The sequence below is a fragment of the Mauremys reevesii genome, linkage group 9, assembly GCF_016161935.1.
Source record: "Mauremys reevesii isolate NIE-2019 linkage group 9, ASM1616193v1, whole genome shotgun sequence".
Taxonomy (NCBI): domain Eukaryota; kingdom Metazoa; phylum Chordata; order Testudines; family Geoemydidae; genus Mauremys; species Mauremys reevesii.
In genome coordinates, this window is record NC_052631.1 from 46,618,256 (window position 1) to 46,640,530 (window position 22,275).

Sequence of the window (22,275 nt, forward strand, 5' to 3'; positions counted from 1 at the left end):
TTAAAATGTGTGCCGAGCAGTGGCATCTATGCAAGCTCACAGCCCCAGGATCCAGATATACGTATACTCTGCCAACTGTACAGCCAATCCGTTTTCAGGAACTACAGTGCTCAACCTGTTCCCTTCTAGATGAGTACAAATCCAGACAAGGGACCTGATGCAACTGTCTATGCTAAATCTGTTCTGTGGCTAACCAGAATCTCTGTCTCCAGGGCTGGCAGATCTGGGCCATTCACAGACTCTAAAATTCACTTTTTAAAACATTTACAAAAAATCAGCTTGTTTTTAAATTCTGTTTAGCCGTTACACTGGAAAAAAAGTCCCTGTAACAGAATCCTTCTATTGTCCCTCTCTGTTAGCAGGTTAATTTCTCATTGGGGCAGGTCTGTCTCATTAGACTCTGCTCTGAATGGACCAGAGGAAAGAGAAGTTTTATGGAAGGAGCAGCTATGATCTGGGCTAGACAGGTCCTAGGGAAAGGAGTCTTTGGAGCAGCCAAGCCAAGGCTGGAGTTTGTGCTTCATTTTGAGTCACCCCTTTTGATGATAAAACCCAGAGCCAGAAGGAGGTGATTTTTCAACTCTTTACAGATGGGAAGTTAGTTTTAAACTAGGGGGTTGGATTCAACATGCTTTATGTCACCATTTTGTATTTATAAAACTATGAAATGTCTCTAATTTTAAAAAGCGTAAATACTTGTCAACCTGATTTTACTCAGGTGATTATTCCATAATAGTCCAATTTCTTGTTATTTTGACAGGAATTTTTTTTTAATTACTATATTTTCCCCATTCCAGCTTCCCCAAAACTGAAATGTTCCTAAGAGCATTAGATCAGGTGCACCCATAAGCACCAAATCAATGGACCTGGGTATCGTCTGGATTAGTGTACAGTATGTAATGGGATACTGGCAAGCATCATTGAGTCAGTGACCTGTAAGCTCAGAAGAGTGGACGTGACAGTACTGAGTAGGTTACATCACAAAGAATTCTACCTTTTTAAAAATTACGGTCCCAAGAGCACAGGCCAACAGGCAAAAGAAATCCAGCTATGCAAAATGAATGCAGGTATCATAGCATGTATTGGCTTGATATGTACATATTGTGGTCTACTGAAAAAATAATAAAGCTATAAATATGTATTTACATGAGATGAGGGCAGAGTATTGGCCTTAATACTGAATGTCCTGGCTTTGGTTGATGTGTCACAATTTTTATTTAAACATAAGAGGGGTTGTTTGTTTCTGTTTGTTTGTTTTTTTCTTTTTGACTATGACTTTAAAAGGGCTCGAGGAGGTTATTGTGTGTGAAATGCAGGAAGTTTAAATGAACACCATATGAGAGGAAATAGACTGAGGAAAATTAGACCTACTTGCTACCAAAGGAAGTGATCATTATACATATATTAAATTACAATCTTTACCAGAGAGCGTATGTTGTTATGTAAGAGGTCTGATTGTAGCAGAAAAATAGAAATTGAACAATGTGGAGCTGGAGAGAGCCCTAAAATAGATGGGTAGAGATTCCATTTCATGATATTAAATAAATTGTAAAGCACTCAGGAACTGTCATTGAATCGAGTGCTTTAATTGGCTAAACAGAGAGCGTTCTCCAGTTAAATGCTTTCCACAACAAGAGACAGTTCCATTATGGCTCTAGGGGGAGGAGCAGAATACAACTTAAATCGTTATTTTTTAAAAGTTATCTCTAGTATCACTTCATAATAAATGTATAAAGCACTTAGATATTCAACTCCATTTAAATTGCTTGCTACCTCATTCCCGGCTCAGAGATCACCAGAGAACCACCACGCAGTCCAGTAACCTCATGGCCTGAACTGCTCATTCTGTTTTCAAGAGAGGCAACCTTGGCAAACGAAAAGTAATACTTACACAGTAATTCCCTTAATTTCCTCCGTGAGGTGAGAGTTTAAATGGTTGCTGTATGGAACGAGAGGTTTTTTTTTCTTTATTTTATAAACCAACACTTCTTTTTGTAGGATAAACAGCAGTGCAAACAAATTTGTTCTGTAAGCCCCAAGCCCAGTCTCCTTTTCGTTTGACAGATGGGAGGCAGGCTCACGTAGGCCGTTTACAGCAAGAACTGACAAACATTATGGATTGAGGAACCACCATAAAAGTCTTTTAACTAAAGTGAGGATACACACAACACACGGGCTTCGCTTACGTAGCTGCCTTCTCCCCCGCCACATGTTCCACACTGTACTAGCATTTCATTTAAACCAAGCAAAGCAGTCTCCGTTTTATAAGCCGGCAGGCTCCCTGTTCAGTTCAGTTAGTTCATCAAGAACACAGGGGGGCTGGAGCCTGTTTTGTTTTGCTTTAAGGGAGAAATTGTAGCCCTACGGCATGTTGCCCTGACAGATTGAGGTTATATGGCTGAAGTAGACCCCTGCAGCTTCCTTTTCCTCCCCCTTCTGTGGCAGGCAAGATGAAGCACTTATGAGTGGAAGCAGCTAGGCCTGGTGTTTACCTGGCTGAGGGCCACCAAAGGAAACAAGAAGGGCTTGCAGTAGTTTTGTGGGTTTAGCACAAGACCATTTTCCTGTGAGGACTCTTGAATGTTAAGTGAGAAACAGCAGAAAAAAATAATAGTGCCCTTTTCAGCTCGATGGGGGAAGTGGTTAATCTCAACAGCAAGGAGGGGATTGTACTGAAGAAGGTCAACATAAATGCTTCACTGAAATAAGATTAGAAACTTCCAGCACATTTTAATGACCAGCAGTGGGAAGCAAGAGGTCTGTATCAAAGGGGGCAGGAATAAATGTAAATAAAATGAATAGAGAGAACAAGTGTCATACACAAAAGCTATTACTCAGTCACTGAGAGTTGTGTTGGCTGGTAGATAGCAAGAGCGAGGCAAGAAAGTGTTGTTTATAAGACAGAGGTGTTCACTTCCCATTAATGGCACAAGAGGTTTCTTGACAAGATTGGCCCAAGGAATTATTTAACTCTTATTTCTGCTGTAGTAGCACGTAGAGGCCCCATCCAAGATCAGGGCCCCTTTGTGCTAGGAGGCTGCACATCCCCGTGGTCAGAGACAGTCCTAGCCCACAAGATAAATAGACAAGATGGACAAAGGAAGCATTGTTCCCACTTTGCAGATGGCGAACTGAGGCACAGAGACTGACTTGCCTGAGGGCAGATAGGAAGCCTGCAGCAGAGCCAAGAGTTGAACCCAGGTTTTCTGAGCTCAGTACAGTGAGTTAACCTTTCTCTGGTGTAATGGTGATTCTTTGTTTTCTCAAATTGCAGTTATAAAACTTGGTTGTTTTAACAAAACCATGAAAATTCAGTATCAGAGGGGTAGCCATGTTAGGCTGGATCTGTAAACGGGCAACTCTACGAATTCCGCCGCCCCAAGCAGGGCGGCGCGGCGCGCCGCTCGCATTGCCAGGCGCCAGTCCTGCGCCTCCGTGGGACCTCCCGCAGATGTGCCGCTGGTCCCGCGCCTACGGTGAAGCTTCTGCAGGCATGCCTGCGGGAGGTCCACATGAGCCGCGGGACCAGCGCACCCGCCGCAGTCATGCCTGCGGGAGGTCCGGTCGTCCCGCGGCTCAGTTGGACCTCCCGCAGGCATGACTGCGGAAGGTCCGCCGGACCCGCCTGCCGCCCTCCAGTTAAAATGCCTCCCCACGCGCGCACTTGGCGCGCTGGGGTCTGCAGCCGGCCCTGTCTGTAAAAAGCAACAGAGAGTCCTGTGGCACCTTATAGACTAACAGATGTATTGGAGCATAAGCTTTTCGTGGGTGAATACCCACTTCATCAGACGCATGAGAATTTAAGAAAATTCAGGTTATTTTCATTTTTTTTCAAACCTCTTTCCTCAGGGCTAGATAATGCAGCTTGCACACAGATCAGTGTAAGAGGTGGTATTGAAGTTGCAATGCCCCTGGGTGGGACTGAGGCTGGATTGTAGCTCAGGACTGGGTGGAAAGGGATGGAGGGGAAGGGAGAGAGGCAACCATGGCTCAGCCTCTTTTTGCCCTCTTTGGGGTCCTGTGCCCCCAAGGAGGTGCATAGATGCCCCCAAGAATAGGGACTGTGATTTTGCCTTATCTGCCTCTGATATGGGGGGGAAAAAAACAACCCGAAGTACCTTACCAAATATGGCTTCCATTTTTTTTGCTGGAGCTGTTAACTCCAGGAAGGTCAGTGAGGCCTGGCATGGCATCACCAAAATGATACAGGGCATTTTATGAGGCAGTGTTGAATAGGACTATCTGGGTTAGAAGAAGACCACAGTTCTGAAGTGAGCGGTGGAGTTTTTAGGCATATTTGAATTAAGTAGCTGCATAGGGCACCCTGCTGAAAGGAAGGGGCATTCACAGGCGCATGTATGGTATGGGTTTATTTTATCTGATGACAAAAGAAAAGTTCACTAATCAAGTGTTTCTTCATAAATTTCAACACTTTCTTCTGCTGTGCTGGAAAGTGAGCCCTCCAAATCTTCCAGGGCCCACCATACCCGTGATGCCACCCATTGCTGGAATCTTAGCAAGAGACCACACATTGTAAAATATTTGCTAGTACTCCCCCTCCATTAAAATAGCTTTTGCAGTCATCCTGGGGAGAAGGGGATATTGCTTTTTAATCCTTTCATTTCTGTGCCCTACTGCAGCTTTTGCACGATACCAGGATGTAGCATAGTAATGCTGAAGTGCTAGTTTTCTCGGTTTTAATGGAATGTTGGCATTTCGAGACATTATATGGGGCAGCATCTGGAATGTTAAGTTTTTCTTCGTATACTAGGTACATTTGATCTCTGCAGTTAAGTTGGCCAGTAGATGGTCTTGTGGTTAAGGCACTGGACAGTGGCTCAGGATATTCAGATTTAGTTCCTAGCTCTGCCATAGACTTCCTGTGTGATCTTGCCCAAGTCACTTAATCTCTCTGGACCACACTTCTCCATATGTAAAATTGGCATACTAATGCTTCCTTTTTCCCCACCCTTGCTTACTTAGATTATAAGCTCTTCAGGGCAGGGACTATCTCTTCCTATGTCTTTGTATGGTACCTAGCACAATGAGACCCAGAACTTGATTGAAGCTTCTAAGTGCTACCATTATCCGCATAAGATACAGTTTTATAACTACTTCATGAAAAATGCCCTTTGGATTCCATGGGAGTAAATTAAAAAAAATAAATAAAAAGTCCACTACAGTTCACACGTCAAAAAATGTGAGCTGTGTTTAGTGTCAGGGTCTGTCACTTGAACATCTGGCATCCACTGGGGCTTTCCTGGGCTTTCCACTGTCATATTTTATCCCCATCTGTTAGAGGTTTCTTAGCACTGCTTATATAAACCATAGCTGCATCCCAGTCAGTGGAGATGAATCACTGTTATGGGTTGCAGTGTAAAAGGAAGAGAAGGAAACTTTAGGGAGGTTCCTTCTCCCCGCTCCTCCCCCCATAACCCGCTCTCCCCCCCCCAAATGTTTCTCTGTTAGACAATGCAATGCTTCTGGAGCAGGGTGAGATTGACAACCTCCCATGAATAGCAGACATTCTTACCAGCTGTGGTCACAAAAACAGAAAGTGAAAGAGTAATTGGGGCCTGATCCAACACTCACTGAAGTTGATAGACTCTGACTCACTGTTGTGGGCTTTAGATGCGGCTCTTAGAGAATTAATAGGAAAGTGTGAAGAATGTTTTCTTTCCCAATTAGATTTCCTGGGCAAGGTCTTTGATGCATTTTCTTTAATTTAGATTGCTCCATCTCACACAGCAATGTGCGTAACCATTAGGAAGCATAATATGGAGGGTGTTGGGAAAGTACGAGTGTGCGCTAACTTTAGCCAAGACAGAATTTTTTACTTGGCATTTTTATTTTCTCTAAAAACAGGGCAGTGCCCTCATAACCTGCTCTAATGTCCGTCACATTTATATCTATCTAGCCATCCCAGCAATGCAGCAAGCCGTAGCAGCATTCCACAGACCCTTGTTTAGCAAGAAAAGAATTCTGCTCCTGTCCTCACACTACATCCTTCTTGAAGGACAAGATATAAAGTATCCCATGTCTCGTGTTATTCCAGTAAAGCTCCGTGTGCTCCTACCTGGAGATGACATCACACAGTTGGATAAGCCTGGGGCCCCTCGGTGGATCTAATACCCAGCCTACTTTAGCAGCTAGAAGCCTTTCACACCAAGGCTCTGATCCAGTGTCCACTGAATTCAGTGAAAGAACTCCAGTGGGCCTTGCAGTCAGGCTCCAGTTAGAACTGGTAATTGGCTACCCTTATTATGAGAGATGAAGAACATTTGGGTAGCCACACACACCATGAACTGAGGCTGCAGTGACTCTTTGCACACCGTAGGGTATCAGACATACAGTTTAAGGTGCCATTTGCATTTTAATACACTCCACTACACTCGGAGCTATGAAAATATATTCTCTCTCTATGTATGTTGTTCTTGACTGCCTTGCCTTTGTACCCATCCCATTTGCATATCAGAATTTTTCTCATGTTTTGTTTGCATTTGTATGGATCAACTGAAATGGGAGCTATCAGGTGCTGGGGGTAGAATCTCACTCACTCTGCTTATCTGTTTCTACAGAGAGTGATTTTTCTTCCTGATTTCCCATTTAAAAAAAAAAAAAGTGTTGCTGCTCCATTTCTTAATGCAGACTTCTGTGTTTCAGTTCAGCAGTGAGATAAACAAAGTGCTAGGTGGTCCACTCAATAGATCGGTGTGGTGATAGTGATTGGGTCAGTTTATAAATAAATCATTTATTGGCCAGTGCTATAGAGTGAGTCTTGGCTGAAAGGCCAGTCAGACCCTAAAGCCAAAGTTGGTCTATGAGGCTGGTAGATCAGTTGAATCTTGATGATTTGTTCTGACGTTGCAGTCTGTTGCTGGAAAGCGATATCCCAGAGAGAGAGAGAGAGTTCTGACTTGGTGTGACTAAAATGGAAAAGACGAGTTATGAGGAGAACATAGTCCTGGTATCACTCATTGCTTAGCAGTACAGATTCTAGCAAGAAAAGAATCTGTGAGAGGTAAATTAAATGAATGCTGAGACACTGACTGTTGCTGTTCTGTGCCATAAATCCCAGCTTGCCACATAACAGTTTGTCACATGCTGAATATTTTTTTTTCTTCTTCTTGTAGAAAATTTTACTACATCACGCTGCTGAGAGACCCTGTGTCCCGTTACCTCAGTGAATGGAGGCACGTCCAACGAGGAGCTACCTGGAAAACTTCCTTGCATATGTGTGATGGTCGGACACCAACCCCTGAAGAGCTGCCATCATGCTATGAAGGCACAGACTGGTCAGGATGCACGCTGCAGGAGTTCATGGATTGCCCGTATAACTTGGCAAACAACCGCCAAGTGAGGATGTTGGCTGACTTGAGCTTGGTGGGCTGCTACAACATGTCTTTTATCCCTGAGAACAAGCGAGCACAGATCCTGCTAGAGAGCGCAAAGAAGAACCTTAGAGACATGGCCTTTTTTGGCTTGACAGAGTTCCAGAGGAAGACTCAATACCTGTTTGAGAGAACTTTTAATCTGAAATTCATCAGGCCCTTCATGCAGTACAACAGTACAAGGGCAGGCGGAGTGGAGGTGGATAACAACACCATACGGAGGATTGAGGAGCTCAATGACTTGGACATGCAGCTCTATGACTATGCAAAGGACCTTTTCCAACAGCGCTACCAGTACAAGCGGCAGCTGGAGAGGATGGAGCAAAGGATAAAGAATCGGGAAGAGAGGCTTCTTCACCGGTCCAACGAGGCACTTCCCAAGGAAGAGACAGAAGAGCAAGGACGCTTGCCCACTGAGGACTACATGAGCCATATTATAGAGAAGTGGTAGCCTAGGCAGACTTTTATACTGAATGGGATTCTAGGGTTTCCTGTTAAAAGATCATGGAAATAAAAATACAAAACCACCCACAACAAATCTTTTATTTAAAAGCAAGTCTGTAAAACAGAAGGTAGCATTCTTCTTTAAACAATGGGTCTTTTTACTGTTTCTTACAAGACCAATGAGATTCTTAAAAAAATAAATAAATACTTAAAAAAATAAAAAAGGGTCAACATTATAACTCAGATTTAAAAATGCACAAATTCAGCCACCCACTTATGAGGCCAAATACAAAGTAATGTTTCTTATCCTCCAAAATTCAGAAACAGACGGCAGAGGTAGGATCTTTTATTAATCTGTTTTTCCCCTGAGTATAAAGACAGATATACAAACACACACCTGTATATAGATAATTTTTTTAATCAAGATTTCCCTTTGTTTCCCTTCTGTTTGGTGGGGGGAGGGTAATGGGTTATTTTTGTTTTGCTAAAGTAAGGTTAGTAGTGGCAAAGTTGATTGCATGCTAAGCTATTAGGGTATGATCTAGTCACGGGGGCAGCTGCTCAGGCTCAAATGGCAACCACTGTCAAGAAAATGGAGCAGAATAAAAATAAAAGAAGAAAGACAGCAGAGGATGAGAAACATTAAAGCAAATTGACTGTGGCCTAGAATATATACTTAGCACAATGGTTTTGATACATTGCACTGGTGTCGCACACGTACGCCATTTTACCATAGTAACAATAGTTAGTGAATTCATGCCCAAACATCCCCAGCTTCTGCTTCACAAAGAAGTTCCAAAAGCCAAATAAAAGCCAACCAAATTCCATGCAGAGTCACACACGTACACACAGATGGAATCTTGTCACCCCTTCCCATGTGCAGTACATTCCTTAATCAATGTAACTTGTAAACAGCACATGAAAATCCTTTTCTGTACATAAAACAAGCCAAGCAGAGAGAGAGAGAATAGCATCACTCCCGCATGCACCTGCATCAGGTAGAGTTCCAGTAATACCCTGCAAGTACTCAGTTATCAATGGAGACATGTTTATTTTGCTGGGGCGTGTGTGTGTGTGTGTGTGAGAGAGAGAGAGAGAAATGAGATCTTAATTACAGAGAACATGCACTTACCCATACCTAAATTTCAAAAATGCTATTTTTTTTTAAGATAAATTATGTTCCCAATCCTGCTCCCACCAAAGTCAATAGCAAAACTTCCACTGATTCCCAAGGGAGCAGTCGGGGACCTTGTTCCAGGGCAATAAGATTCCCTGCTACTGGTCTGAATTAATCTGGTGACAGTGTATGCTGAATTTGGCAGAATGGCCTTTTCTGTGGATCTTATTTTAAACAAGGTGCACTCATAAATCTGGAAAGAGAAATCCGGGGTAATGGTTTTCAGTCTCAGGCCCTGATCAGACCAGCACCTGTCTTATTTTGAGAGAGTCTGGTAACTTTCATTCCCCAGTCTGGTGGCAGTCTAAGCAGCTTCTGCCAGCTCAGATCGATTCAGAGAACAGCAGCGGATTGTCCCATTTCCCCCACACTCTGTTCAAATCCGTCTATTTTTTGTCGTTGCTATTGCTATTCCAAGCACTTCCGCATTGGTCTGAAACGTGGGAAAGGAGCAGGTTTTGTCTGCTCCATACGTCACCCATTCTTACTTGGCCCCAAGGACCTGAACTGGCTACTGTTTAGGGTGAAGTATGAATCAAATGGGAGACACCTTGATTTTCAGAGGCTGTGTTAACTGCAGATCTAATATGACAGTGAAATCACAGGAGGAGAGGGTGAGAGATGATATATTCAGCTGCAGCATGTCCTTTTTACAGAGTTGTCTTTCCCTTTACAGGAATGTACTGAAGTGTTGCTCGCTTTGTATTTTAATTTTCTCTCTGCCTTTGCATGCTGTTACCAACGCTGTAGAATTCAAATGGAGTTTTGCAGGGGAGGTGGATGCCTGCTGCAGGAGCTGCCTGATTTCCACGACATAAACTGCGAGCAACACAGCTTGTTTTTGTAGGTGCTCGTCCCTAAAAGAGAGGAAAAATGACAGAGCATCTGGACAGAAAACCTGAGCAACACTTGAGGTTAAAACATAACCCTATTATGGCTCTGATCCAAAGCCCATTGAAGTCAGTGGGAGTCTTTCGTGATTTCAGTGGGGTTTGGATCAGGCCCTCACAGCCTGGGCCAGCAGAGTACTTACACATCTTAACTTTAACCATAGTGAGACATGCTGAAGTGCTGTGTTACATCAGGCTTATCAATCAACACCTGCTAGTGTCATTCTCTTTAAGGGTCTGTCAGTGTTTCTATTAAGAGCCACTCCCGGTTTTCAGAGGTGTATAACGTGGCCATAAATATTTATTCCAGGCTGAAATGTGGAAAGCAAAACCTCCCCCTCAAAGGAATTTGGTCTGGGGGCAGAGGGTGTTACAAACCTCTAAATTCCAGGATTAGGAATAACAATGTTTGCTAGTTCCCAGCTCTCGTGTATGTTGCTGTAACTAAAGAAAACATTGATTTTTACAAAATGCAATTTTACAGGCTGTTTATCCACAAAACTATACATGAGCTATAAAAAGCAACTGTTTTATGTGCACACTATCAAACTTTACCCGTAGGCTTCTCACTGTGCATTCAGTGTTATGGATCCATAATGCACAAACAGTTACTAAACTAATCCATATTCAGAGTAGGCATCCAAACAGCTCCACAAGAGAGCATGCTGTGCATGCTTGTGCAGTACTGCATACACTGGTACTGAGTTCTGAGGATAATTATTATACTGAGGGCTGACTTCTGCCTTCATTTACACAAAGGTTGACAATGAATGGAGCTGCCCAAGCAAGGCTGGCTGTAGAATTTGGCCCAGTCTGGCTAGGTTATTTCTGCATTATGGGCTCTAAATAACTGGCTGAATTTTAGTGGATCTGTCTACATGGTTCAAAATTAGAAGGAACCTCTGACCTCAAGAGCGTGTCAGTGGTAGACTTCAACATTTGCTTTGTAATATATTACAGTAACCAACACATGAAATGAAACTACAGAGTATTGTTAACAGTTCACTTAAACCCACAAAAGGAAGAAGAGAGAGGTATGATGATTTCTAGTGGTCTGAGCTCAGTCCAGAGAGTCAGAAATTTCCATGTTCAAATCCTGGCTCAGACACATCCCTTCAGCTCTGCCTCAGTTTCCCCATCTGCTCATTGGGAATAACAATACTCACTGCTAAGAAGTGTTGTGAGGGTTAACTAGTGCAAAGTGGTGCAAAGATAAATTCTAAGTGTGATTAAAGGAAACAAAGGATACCCAGCCTGCTATGGCCAGTTGTTTGGCCAAAGACCTTACACTAATTAACTCTTAAGGGCTGGGTGCCAGGCAGTAAACTGTAGGACACATCACTTCTCTGACACAGAATTTTCTTGCTTTAGTGGGCTTAAAGGAGCTTCCTTGACATAGTGTGAATGTAGTTTATTGTGATTTATATGTACTACGATTTGGAGTGGTACCAGTTTTTAGGAGCAGATTATTTGATTCTACAATAACATGAAAAATGTATGTGTAGTTTTAAAATTAATAGACACCATCTGCTTTAAGAAACTCCAGTGGAATTATTGGCCAGATATTTTGTTGTTAAATATGTGCCCCTCCCTTCCAATATATTTCCCCTGCTGCTCCCTGAACTTTCTCTACATTTAGAGCTGCTTATATAAAATGCTCCTTCATTAAGCAGGAAATATTTCATAATAGCAATAGGTGTAGTGAAGACAATTGCGAGATTCTGACACAGACTCCCATTGAATTCAATGGGAGTTGAATCCGGTCCCAAGTCAATACAACACTTGCTATTACATTGTTTTCCTGATATGATTGCAGGGAGCTTCCAGGGAAAGTCTTCACTGCAGTTGGGATCTTTATGGAATGTTAATGGGAATTTATCCAAGCAGTAATGCTTAGTGTGAGTGGTTACATTGGAGAGATACACTGTTGCCACCAGTGAAAGACCATGGCCTGACTCTCCATTTTCTTCATCCGAAGAAGTGAGCTGCAGCTCACGAAAGCTCATGCTAAAATAAATTTGTTAGTCTTTAAGGTGCCACAAGTACTCCCATTTTCTTAGAGTTTATGTTGTCATTACACCTGTGCAAAAAGAGGTGTGACATGCTCCCACCAGTGTGCAGAGAATTCTGATCCAGTAGCACGTCACTTTCACTTTGCACAGCTATAAGTGCAAGAACGAGGCCTCCGTATGCTTTTAGACTCCTGAAAAGAGAAACGTCACTGCTTGAAGTGTGTTGTTGCTGATGAGCCTGAATTTGAATGGTTATACTGAATGAGATTCCTGACCACACAAACACTAGCCAGCCAATTAGATGCCCCTTTTCGCCATGCCCATTGAAGAATGTGCAGTATTGACTGGAAAGGATGCTATGTCCTGTAACTTTTTGCCCAGTCAGTCACTTACATTGTAGAGGTAGGCAAAACATCTCACAACAAAGGATTCTTTGTGAATGAAACACCATTTAGCATAAGTCATTTTTCTGGTCTTTGTTTCCTTTCTTCTCAGGCTGGTCTCTCTTCCATAGCATCCCTGCCCAAGTTTTTGTTAGAACACTTTGAAAGCAAAATTTTGGAGTGAATTTAGTGTGATTCAGACTGTGTCACCCCTGCAAGCTGCAGTCCCATGCACGGGTGCTGGAACAATTTGTGAAGTGGGGGTGCTGAGAGCCACTGAACCAAACTGTAAACCCTGTATATGATGGAAACCACTTCAAGCCAGAGCATGCAGCAGCACCTCCAGTACCCCTAGTTCCAGCACCTATAGTCCAATGTCTATCCACAAAAGGACAGCATAGGCAGTAGCATCAAAAGCCTCCAGTGTGCTTTTTGAACCTTTCTTACAATTCAGACTCCATGGTCATTCGCTTCTTAGCTTTGTTCCTCTGCTGGCATCACAAGCAAGAAAGCACGGCTGTCAATAGCGATGCAGACACTTGTCCATTAGAAACTAGATTGAGGCACAGAGATCACCTGCTCACTTGACCACTGAACAGCTATCAGATGGTATTGACTGTGTTATTACTGAGCAAGGTATGACTTTAATTTGTGACAGAGTTAAAAGGCTCCATTGCCTTTTATTACCAATTCTTTGAGCCAGCTCCCCCTCTGGAATTTTTTGAAGGTAACAAATAGGTAGCACTACAGTAATCTGCACACAGGCTTACTAAATGTAGTATTTCAAAGGATGTGTTTCGGCATGCAGTCCACATAATTTGCTGCATTCAAATCACAGTGCTACTGGGTTAGCTTTTGTTTTTGTTAATATTAGCATATCATGTTCCAGTAGCAGAAATTAACACGAGATTTGCTTGCTGAATGCTAGAGCCAGGCCTTTGAAGCACAGCTCAGTTAGCAGTAGTTCCTGTTAAAGCAATGATCAGTGGGTCCCTCACACACAATCAGAGTTATCTGTGGCTGCCTGTTTGTCCTGCCTACAGGAACTCTGGCAAGGGAACATGGTCCTTATAACCACCTGGGTATTAAAGCTTGCTTTGCCCACCCTAAGGGTGGTGGTTTTCAGTACAATTCTTAGCTATCCAAGATGAAAAGCATGATTTGCAATCAAGCCTTTTTCTTCCCCCAAGTCCCCACTTCCTCAGCCCTCCCAGGGGTCCCTTCTACATACTGGATTGAGAGAGCTGTACTATAATTAATTTTATATTAAAATGGTTTCTGAGCATGATTTGTTTTGTACATATTGGAATATGTTTTTAACTTATTTTTATTGCCCCTTTTCATTCATTTTAATTGCTTTTTTTTTAAAAACAACTCCTCAAATGTGAAGTTTCTGTGTGTATAGTCTGCCAGGCAAATGAACAGCAGCCACAGGATTTACCACCAGTTTTATTGGTAATGGATCTGATTTTGTGTTGATGTCATTTGCTTTTGTCTGAGGTTTCGCTTGTGTTCTCTTTAATTTCCACTCTGCTGTACAAGGAGTACAGCAGAGGTAATGGACAATGGAGACAGAGCATTCATTTCCTTCCCCTTTCTTGTGTGTTTTATCTACCGAGGAACTCAGTTCTTATCTCTAGGAGTTGTGTGACTGAGGGTAAAAACTAAAATTGAAATAAAACCCTTCACTCCTGTTTTCCCCCCAGTTGTAGATCAAACAGATTCAGCGTCTTTTAAAAAGAATAGTGGCTGAGGCCATCCACCTAAGAGTTTCCATTGGGCTGAATCTGTATGGTTTGCACTTTCATTTCGGGAGCTAAAAAACCTGTTTAACTTAAGCCAAGTACCACTTAAAGCTTTATATATTTATTTATAGCATCCTACAAAAAGAAGTGTTAAGGTTTGTTTATTTTCTTTCCACAACAAAAAAAAATTAATTCAAAATAATAATCTAATTGTTTTTGTCTAGATCAAGAATGAATGTTAGCAGATGAAATAAACCCTAAAAACGAGCCTTTGTTGTGTGTGTTATCCTTGCCATTGGCCTTTTGGAACCTCTATTCTCCAGTGATTTGGCTGCCATTTTGACAATGTGATATGTCTCACTCTGCTGTATTACATGGTAATAAAGCTGCTAGTGGGCCTGATAGAGGGGCCTTGGTTTCAGATGTTCTGCACAGAAAACTTACACTTCTACCAAGGAAACAGAAGCAGTACAGCCCATTTATCCTTAGCGTGACACAAAATGTAGCAAAAAAATCCTGCCGGCCACTGGTCATTCAACTTTCTAAATGAGCTTACTTTAACTCTGAAAATCCATGCGCCCCTCCCACCATCCTGTTTGCTTTTCACACATATTCTGGTGTACAAATTTATAGGCAGGAATGTTCAGCAAAACAGTGAATGTTATGCAAGTATTGAACATTCACAGGAAATTGTCTTATATTAAAAAATATTCCCCAAAAATTTATTCTGAGAGTTACTTTTCCAAGCAGGAAATAAAACTATACTGTGTTAAATAGCACAGCAACCATTTAAAAATATTTTATTTTATTTATTTATTGGGAAACCAGTTATAAGGTTTAGGAGTAAAGGGGGAAATTATGATATTCTACACAAGCTCCTTCCACAATCCCAAACTCCACTTACAATCAGAGACTAGTCAGATGTTTCTGCTCAAATTGCCGCTGGTGCAATAATTAATAATCCTGGCATTTATACAAGCATCACTAGACTTCAGAGTTAACATCACATGCAAAGGACTATAGCTTTATACCTTCAGAATTATAATGTCTGATTTTCCTCTCACACCACAGGTAAATCAGAACTTCAGAACTGATGGGAGTGAGTGGGAAATCAGGCCCTTCATTTATTTTTGTAGAGTCAGGAACAAAGCATTGCCCCAGTTCCCATTCAGAAGGACTTACCCCTCCCATTCCTCAGAAAAGCTAGATTTCAAGTTATGTTCTGTAGACTGAAGAAGTTACCAGATAAGCACTAATATGGAAGTACCATCTCAGTTTGCTCTCTGGAGAAACTGAAGTAAACAGAAGATAAATAATTTACTCTCAGTCATGAAGAGAATCTACTGCACATCTTGAGCTAGAGCCCAGCTCTCTGTCCCATGCTCTAACCACAAATTCATACGGCTCCCTGACTGGAGATTATTAGGTTTAACCCTTCACCTCTTTTTTTCCCTTGCGTTAGTAAATGGTTGAAAAAATCAGCAATGTCCACACCCTTCCTGCAGATAAAAGCCAACATTACAAATGTGAGTGGTGCAAGTTTTACAAGTGTTACAGGTGCCATCTGTAGCCAAAGGATGTTAAGCAATAAAGTCTATTTATCTGTACGTGTCAGTAAGAAAACGATCCACTGAGGTATCATCTAAGCAAATTTTATAGTACAGAGAAAAAGTTAAATAAGCACCATCCCAAGTGTTTTGACCATCAAATAATTTTGAAATGCAGTAACTACAATATTTCAGAGTTTGCTATCTAGTCTCCTATAGGATTCAAAACCTCATCAGTTTGAAAGCAACAATTGGCTTCTGCCTCTTCCCTCTCCCCCACCCCCCTAATGTATGGTCACAGCTCATTGCACAGAAGTTTGCCTGAAGTTCCTTCATTCATATTGGGATGCAAGTAGCACAATGAGTAACAGGAGGAATGGGCTACATGTACATACTGCAAGTCACTGCAGAACTATCCCTGGTGTCTGAGGTCATCATTCTGTTTCTACTGAGCTGAATGGAAAGCTACAGTCCAGCTGAGGAATAGCTCTGCTGCTTTGTATAGATGGGAAGATTTTGCTTGCTGCTATCATGCTGGTTGATTGGCCGAGCAAACTTGAAGTAGGTAGAGTAGAACCTCAGAGTTACGGACACCTTGGGAATAGAGGTGATCCATAACTCGGAAATGTTCGTAACTCTGAACAAAATTTTATGGTTGTTCTTTCAAAAGTTTACAACTGAACATTGATGTAATACAGCTTTGAAACTTTACTGCAGAAGAAAAATGCTGCTTTTAACCATCTTAATTTAAATGAAACAAGCACAGAAACTGTTTCCTTACCTTGTCAAGTCTTTTTATAACCTTCCCTTTATTTTGAGTAGTTTGTTTAACACAGTACTGTACAGTATTTTCCTTTTTGTTTTTTTGTTGTGTCTGCTGCCTGATGACGTACTTCCAGTTCCAAATGAGGTGTGTGATTGACTGGTCAGTTCGTAACTCTGGTGTTTTTCCGTATAGGGAACTGGTCATGTATGGCTGTGGCTGGGCTTTCAACCTTAACAGTGAATAGCTGCATCCATGCACCAAGTGTTCTGGATATGTTGGTATTGTCTTCCACTCAACCAGGCAGAAGAGAAGCACAAGGGATTTGATTGCTGTCACTCCACAGCTTTTGTTTGAAAAGGAAGGAATGATGAGAGAGAGCTGCATTTGGGCACAAGGACAAATCTGTGTTAATTTCATGTGGCATATCAGTCCTCCCTTAGAAATGCTGGAAAGAGACAACGGGGGGGGGGGGGGAGGAAAGTGGTCTGTCATGCCACAGTTTAGTATGGGTCATGGATTCACAAATACAGTGAGGAGAGTGAAGGCAGGTGTAATCAAGAATAGAGCGTAAGGATATAAAAAAAGACTTAATTTGAAATCCAATTAAGTCAAGGTGTACTTTTGAGTTCCAACATTAGCTTTCAAATGAAATAAAATCTACCTTTAGGGACAAAAAATGTGGCAACCCCTAAAAGACTGATTCTAGCCAACACTGAAGTCCCATCTCTGCTGAGCTCCTAACCTGGATTGACCTCTGGGCCCCTGGACTGGTGAGAACCCCACCTTAGCTTTATAGTCACTTGGTTCTGCTTACTGATTTGATTTGCCAATCAGTTGCCACCCCCTCCTTCTCCTTCTCCATGCAAATATCCTTTTTCTTCTATGTATATTTTCCCCATTAAGTATCAGAGAGGTAGCCGTGTTGGTCTGGTTCTGTAAAAGCAGCAAAGAATCCTGTGGCACCTTATAGACTATGTTGCAAAACGTCTGTTAGTCTATAAGGTGCCACAGGATTCTTTGCTGCTTGCCCCATTAAAACACTTTCCCACCTTTTTTACTTCCTTCTGAGCAGAAAAAGGATACCAGCAAAAAACCCACCCCTATAAACAAACCAAGCAAAACTGATAAAGTTGTCTCTCTTCTTTATAGTGGTGTCAACCCCAAGCAGTCAAAAATCCTGTTTAAAAACAATCAATTTGCCTTTCTTTTTATTTGCCTTCTGGCTTTTGCACCTGGAGGGGTTAGGGGAGGGTGTCTCATATTCAAGCATTTCTCCACACCCATGATAGCTAGAAAGCTGAGATACTATTGTAGTCACCTGCCTCCAGGGTCTAGGGCTTCAAGAATACTATAAAAAACAATGGAACTCAATAAAAGTATGAGAATTGCCAAATCTATGGCTTAGGCTTTCCACTCAGTGGGAAGCAGCAGTGCTGTTGCCGTTCCATACTGCATTCCTAACAGCAGGTGGTGCTGTGTGAGGGTATAAATAGCAGCCTGCACACAGCTGCTAGCCCATTCTCATTCACTTTGGGCCAAAATGGAGTCTAGCTCTCAGTAGCGAACATTGTGGATTTCCCTGGTTCCAGAGAAGATGGTGTCAATAGAGCTGCCCCGAGGTAAGAATGGCCAAGTGGCTACTCCCCCAACTGGAAGAAGCCAATTGTACAATGTGTATCCTGTGGCTGCCCTCCTTGGAAACTCTGTAATTCAGTAGAGGGCAATTAGTGCAAGTACCATTCCTTGTTACATGGACACTCCCCAAAGCTGCCCTGTGGCTGTCTGCATTGCCTGTGGCCGGTTGCTCCATCACAGGTTCACCCCACTCTTTCCTGCATTTTTTTTGTTTTTTGTTTTTTTTGTTTAGCTACTCCGGAGTAGGGTGCAAAGGCAGGAGGGGAAAGAAATCTGACTTCCCTCTGGGAAGCAATGGTACAAAGGAAGCAAATGGGAGGAGGCTGGTTGCTTTCAGTGTCATAAATCCAGGTGTAGGCCCCTGATTAAATGAATTTGGCTGGGCTTCAGTTTACAGGGTGCCACAGAACCCAAAGAGCAATATAGGAACTGTGCTATTTCACAGGCTCTGATCAGGAGGGACCCAGGAATACTGTCTGGGGCAGGGACTATCTTCTGTTCTGTGTTTGTGCAGAATGGGATCCTGGTCTGTGAATGAAGCTCCTGGGCACTACTGTAATACATAATAATAATAGGTAAGTCTCTATAGTAACTATCAGCTCTGTATTCTTGGGGAACCAGGGCCCAGTATACAGCCTGACTCACGAAAGACCTCTTCCCCCCTGCCCCCGGCCTCTGCTTGAACCAAAGCTCATCAGAAGATAGACTTATGAAAAGGCAGGAAGAGACACACCTAAACCCCTCTGGATAAGGTGACAGGATTCAGGAAACTCCCCTAGCCTCATTTGCATTGGAGATGGCACTGGGAGGAATCCCCATGGCATACAGAATGGAGAACAGAGATTCCAGGGCATGAACAGCATGGAACTCTTGGACCAGGAAAGCACTGCATGAGGGGAAACGCTGCTGCAGATGTTAATGAACTCATGCGTGCATACACCCAGCTCAGTAGTTATCAGACCAATTCTAGTAATAAATCCTTTATTAGTATCCAAAATACTGAAGCAGCCTAATTGCATTGTGAGCTCCCTGGAAGGAACACCGCCCATAGCCAGGAATGATCAGTTCCTATTGTCTAGCCCAGGGGTCGTCAACCTTTCAGAAGCGGTGTGCCAAGTCTTCATTTAATCACTCTAATTTAAGGTTTTGCGTGCCAATAATACATTTTAATGTTTTTAGAAGGTCTCTTTCTATAAGTCTATAATATATAACTAAACTATTGTTGTATGTAAAGTATATAAGGTTTTTAAAATGTTTAAGAAGTTTCATTTAAAATTAAATTAAAATGTAGAGCCCCCTGGGCCGGTGGCCAGGACCTGGGCAATGCGAGTGCCACTGAAAACCACCCCGGGTCTAGCCTGAACAAAACAACTTTGGTTTACTCCCTTGAGCCATCAGTTTACCCATAAACAAATCTAGTGTTCTCCCTTGAATCATTGTTCTTTCCCTACAAAAAACCCTACCCCTGCTCAAGTCAGTGTTCTGAGGCCTGTATCCAACATCTGCATCAGTTCCATTGAGACTTCATCTTCTCCTGACTGATAATGCTGGGTGCTCTGCCTGTCTCCAGCACTCCGGATCCCCAGCTACCACCACCACCTGGGACCCTCAGTCGATTCAAGCTTCACGGAGTGGTGAGAACCCAGTGTGCTTTCTCTCAGTACAGCCTGCTGACCCTGACTTGTGTGATCAATTATAGTTTGATAAACCTGACTTTTATAATCAAATTTGTTAGATTTAATATTATAACTGTTTTGGGTCTTTTTGGCTCCCCTTGTATGGTTATTACCTGGCCCAAAAAAAAAACTTTCATGGTTAAGCTGGTTGCTTCTCTCTCTCCCCCACCCCCCAACCTCCAGTGGGTGTTTTTTGGCTTCCTCATTTGCTTTGCAGCAATGCTCTCCATACCTAAGCTAAAGATCTCTGCAGCACCCAAAAATCCTGTGGGGTTTGTTCATCAAGTGGGTTACTGCCAGAACAACTGTAACGTGAAAGTGGGGATAGGGATGTGCTGAACCTGGGACATATGAGGGTGGCAGCTTGGAAGTGCTGCTTGACCCAGCCTGCTGAATCCAGGGGCATATAAGGGGTCAGCTTGGGAGTGCTGATTAACCTGGTCCTCTCAGATGCGCTCTGTTAATGTGTATGTGTTCAGCTGATTCTGGGGCTGGAAGAACCCAGCCCTGGGGAACCTAGGTCCTGCAGGATAGCTCCATTGGGAGGGAACTTGCAGAAGGGAGAAGTGCACTTCATATAAGAACACAAATGACACAAGCAGTACATTGAATTACAGAACCTCCCCCAAACACAGAAGAGTAACCCTAATAAATGAGCATACTCCAAAATAACAGGCAAATCTGGTAACAAGACTTGGACTGTTTATCATCTTATGGACAATGAAGGGGGTTGAATTGTTTGTGGGTTCTCCTGTGGTGCTGGGGAAGGCTGGTGTGAGGGGATGTATTAGCCATTCCCTTCATAGACTGGTGCATAATCAGAATGGGGGCTACCCATTTGAAAGGGATTTGGCTGCACCATTTTCTGTCAGAACATCAGGTTTGGGTTCAAGAATCCTTCACGTGGTGTTGATTGAACTAAGGGCTTCCCAGTGCCTTTGAAAGTGACTTTATATATGAAGTATATTGGATTCTGCACACACAGTTCCTCAGAGGCATTGATTGTGTCATTGGGCAGTTTGGGATGGAGACTGGGTTCTTTCCTCTCCTCTTGCCCCCTCAGCAAGGAATATTTTTCCACAGCTGTTGCTTGTTCAGTAAGAAGAATACATAGCACAGAAGAGACTGGCTTGCTGAGGCTAGGGTAAGAGAGGCAGCCGTTGTGCTATGATTCTTGGCATATCCATTGTCACTCTTGCTGCGTTTGGACACTGTCTTTGCTATGGCTGAGTTGTAAATCACTCGGCAGCCCACAGTGCTGACTTGGAGTAGTTCCATAGCCTGTTGCATAGATCCATAGGCTGCCAAGGAATATGTCTGGGAGCTGCAGACAAAGACCACAAAAGCTGGTGTCTGCAATCTTTGTTTTACTGATTTCTAGAGAAACTAAAATAAAATCTTAGTAAACTTACAGCTCTGCCCACTTTGGTCTAAAATATGGCTTAGTGAATTTTCTGCAGGAAAATCACACTTTAACAACTGCATTCCCCTCCTTATTAGAAGACTCTGATAGGAGTACTTCTAAGGCCTGTAGCTAGGGTGACCAGACATCTTGTTTTGGCAGGGACAGTCCCTTTTTTAAGCCCTGGCCTGGCCCTCCCAACCTTTTTTGTTCTTTTTTTCAAATGTGGGTATGTGTCGCATTTGCCTTTGCCAGCTTGATCAGTTGGCAAGAGCAAACAGGACAAATGCCCACTTCTGTCAGAAAAGTAGGGTGCGGTGCAGAGGAACATGCAGGGAGGGGGGAGGCGAGTAGAGATGCCAGACATCAGGGTTCCTGCAACTAGCAACAGCCTTGTGGAGGGGTGGGGGGAAGGCAGCAGTGTTCCAGCGACCACTAACACCCTCGGGGGGGGGCACTCAGGTGAGTGGCTGGGGGTCCCATTTTCCCTTTGGGAACTAACTACTGGAAGAGAAGGGCCGAGGCGTATTTGAAACCTAATGGCTGTATTCTGGCTGCCCACCCATGCAGGAGCTGTGCTGCCTGTATACAAGCAGGAATGGCTAGCATGGTACTTCACAATGCTAAGGTGGGGTTATGGCCACAGCCCTGTCTGCTGTACAACCACAAGCTCTTGGATGCGGTAGGGTGCATGTGCTGCACTTCTTTAATGTCGTAACTAAGGCTACGTTTATGTAATGGAAGTCACAGAATAGACCTCTGTGACATTCTCTGCTTCAGCCCCAAGGGCTGCAGGTCTCCGGAGCTGGCAGCCAGCAGGGCTCTGACAGGGTTCTGGCTACGGGGGTCCCCTGCAAGGTTCCAGCGACAGGTGACAGACTCCTGAAGAGGGCTTCCTCAGGGTTCCAGCGACAGGCGACAGCCTCGGGTGGGGCGGGGAAGGGGGATGCTTCAGGCAAGCGGCTGGGGGTGTCCCATTTTCTGTTTGGGAAATATAGTCACCCTGCAGCTCCCAGCTGCCCTGGGCGGAGATGGAACCCCACAGCTCCCAGCCACCACAGTGGTGGGAGAAACCCTGAAGCCGCAGCAGCAAAAGTCACAGACAGGTCACGGCTTCTGTGAATTTTTGTTTATTGGCAGTGACCTGTCCATGACTTTTTTCACACCCCTGAGCAAGAAAATTGCAGCGCTGTAAAGCGCCAGTGTA

The 22,275-nt window shown here is 43.3% G+C and overlaps 1 protein-coding gene across 1 annotated transcript in view; it reads left to right on the plus strand.

Annotated features, from left to right (window-relative positions):
- HS6ST1 (heparan sulfate 6-O-sulfotransferase 1) overlaps window positions 1-7,918 on the plus strand; it is a 266,609-nt gene extending 258,691 nt beyond the window's left edge. The window contains exon 2 of the mRNA XM_039487789.1: window positions 7,134-7,918. Within this exon, the coding sequence (XP_039343723.1) occupies window positions 7,134-7,842 (709 nt within the window). The 3' untranslated portion in view covers window positions 7,843-7,918. The remainder of the gene's footprint in view (window positions 1-7,133) is intronic.
- Window positions 7,919-22,275: the final 14,357 nt, after the last annotated feature.